The 2,500-nt window shown below is 46.3% G+C and overlaps 1 protein-coding gene across 2 annotated transcripts in view; it reads left to right on the plus strand.

Moving 5' to 3' along the window:
- The window catches only part of npm1b (nucleophosmin 1b), a 39,772-nt gene that overhangs the window by 29,957 nt on the left and 7,315 nt on the right, over positions 1-2,500 (plus strand). For both annotated transcript variants that reach the window (XM_063189105.1, XM_063189106.1), the window contains one exon: positions 1,602-1,676. In XM_063189105.1, the coding sequence (XP_063045175.1) occupies positions 1,602-1,676 (75 nt within the window). The remainder of the gene's footprint in view (positions 1-1,601; positions 1,677-2,500) is intronic.

The following is a 2,500-nucleotide window of genomic DNA, read 5'->3' on the forward strand; positions in this document are numbered from 1 at the left end:
GATCTATCTGGACACCAGTTGTTTTTTTTGTTTTTTTTACTATTTAAAAAAGAAATGTAGACAATCGTCGCTTCCAGCTCCCCTCTCTACAAGTGTATACTAACTGTTGTAGACACTGTTTAAAAAATGTTATATCACAATGTTAACGTGTGCACAGTAACTGTCATTCACTGCTTTTGGAAATGGTACTTATGAGAATGTCTGTTCAATAAACTGTCAACGTCAGTTTTTTTTTTTTTACAAATGTTTATATGAATGTTACAATAATTGAATTGAATGCTTATTGATCTAATGGCTACCATCCAGTCTATGTTTAGACCCATCAGGCTAATTAACCTCATTTTTTGCACACCAAAACACACACAAACACACATCCACATCCGCTGAAAAATCCAATGCGTTGATTTCCGTTTATCTACTGTAAGCTTTCTGTGCATACAGCATGATTGATTTCCATTGGTTAGTTTAGGCAGCACACCTCTTGGTGTCCTGAGTAAACAAGAGATAGAGAGAAAGTGAGAGAGAGAGAGATAGAGCGATGGACGAGGGAGATATAGGAGATAGGGCTGACAGACAACCCCTCTCTTGTCTAAGTGTTGTCGTGGCGACGTGGCCCGGGGCTTGTTATTCTGGGCAGCCATGACGTCAGGCCAGGAGAGAGAGGATTAGATCCCCCCCCCCTCTTCCCTTCCTGACTTCTGACTCAGGGCAGCATCACTCACTTCCTCCATTGATTGACCGCACACGTTGATCATCCTCACCACAACAGACATACCGCATTGCCGGTGGGCCTACCACACACACAGGCACACACGCACACAAACACACACACACACACACACACACACACACACACACACACACACACACACACACACACACACACACACACACACACACGCACGCCATCTGATTATGGCCCCGCTGCTGGGGAGGATTTAATGACGAAGCGCATTCTGCGTCTGACGCTAGCGGCGCTAGCACAGCAAGGGGTTGCAGCTCCAGTGGGGGATAGTTAGTCAAATAAAAACAACTTGTGCGTTTTTAGCGGATTAGTGTTGACTCCACCTAATTTGGTATCTTCCCACACTTCAGTGGAAAGATTACGTGATGAGTACGTGCATTTATTGAGAAGCTGTGTAAGACAAACAGATTTGCAGTTTGAAGTTTACTTTATTTAAAACAGGGGCATCATATATGCAAATGTGCACGATTATCGCCTCATTTCCATCCGTTTCCAAACAATCAGGCTACCTCTGTGACATTTGGGTGGATTTACACTTCATACCCTCCGGTCATGGCTCTGTTCCCTTACCTGCCATGCCAAACACTGCCCCAGAGAGATAGATAGAACTGTTACGTGGTGGATACGTGGTATTTGCAGTGGAGATGAGGCTTTCAATATCAATATTTCAGTATTCAAATGTGCTCTTAATGCCATGTCCGGTGATCTCCTGGTTTTGATTTCAATCTCCATTCTCTCTCTCTCTCTCTCTCTCTCTCTCTCTCTCTCTCTCTCTCTCTCTCTCTCTCTCTCTCTCTCTCTCTCTCTCTCTCCACATGAACTGGCTCACTAATTTTTGCCCTTTCACTCTGTCCAGGGCAAGCCCCTCCCAAAATCGGAGCAGAAGTTTGAGAATTTTGCCAAAAGTGCTTTCAAGATCTCAGATAAGCAGGTGAGTATTTATGGCTCTTATCGAGAATTAATTTCATGGGTCATTACTGCCGCACAATCTCAGTATTCCCTCCACGTGGGATGGAAGACCCTACCTGACCCATACATTATGGTTCTGACATAACGTCAAAAAATGGTGAGCACAGAAAGCCTGGAGGAAACCTGAGATGCGGAAATATCTGCTCTGCTCTTATTTAAACATAGTAGTAGTACATAAAGACGTAGTAGGCAGAGGTTAAAACAAAATGTGTGCATGTAGTGTAGCTTTCTTGCTTGCTTTCCTTTAGCCCTGCACTGCTGCCCCACACATACACACAGGTCAGGTCAGGTGGGTGGTGGTGGTGGTGGAGGGGGTGCAGGGGGAGCTCAGCTTGACGGTAAAATCTCCTGGCATCTCCCTCTCTTTCTCTTCACCTCTCTCCTCCCCTCTTTTCTCCTGTTTTTCTCGTTTGTGGGCATGCATGCTTCTGTGTGTATGTATGTTTGCGTGTGTGTCTGTGCGTGTGTGCGTGCCTGTGTGCGTGCATGCATGTGTGTGTGTGTGTTTATGTGTGCGTGTATGTGTGTGTGCTTTTGTGCATCTGTGCATGTGTAAATGTGTGTATGTCTGCAAGAGGGTATGACTGAGTGTGCTTGTGTGCATGTGAAGAGTTGTTTGTGTCTGTGCGCGTGCAAGCGCGATGTAGTGTGGAGAGAGCTTGGCCGTGAAAGTGGCCAGTGAGTTATGGCCCCTGTGGGGTGCGGGCCAGGGGCTCCGCTATGGGTGAGGTGCAGTGCAGTGCAGGCATCAAGGCTGGAGGAGAGAGTGGGGCAGAGAGATGAGCC

This window comes from Engraulis encrasicolus, chromosome 22 (genome assembly GCF_034702125.1).
Source record: "Engraulis encrasicolus isolate BLACKSEA-1 chromosome 22, IST_EnEncr_1.0, whole genome shotgun sequence".
Classification (NCBI taxonomy): Eukaryota; Metazoa; Chordata; class Actinopteri; order Clupeiformes; family Engraulidae; genus Engraulis; species Engraulis encrasicolus.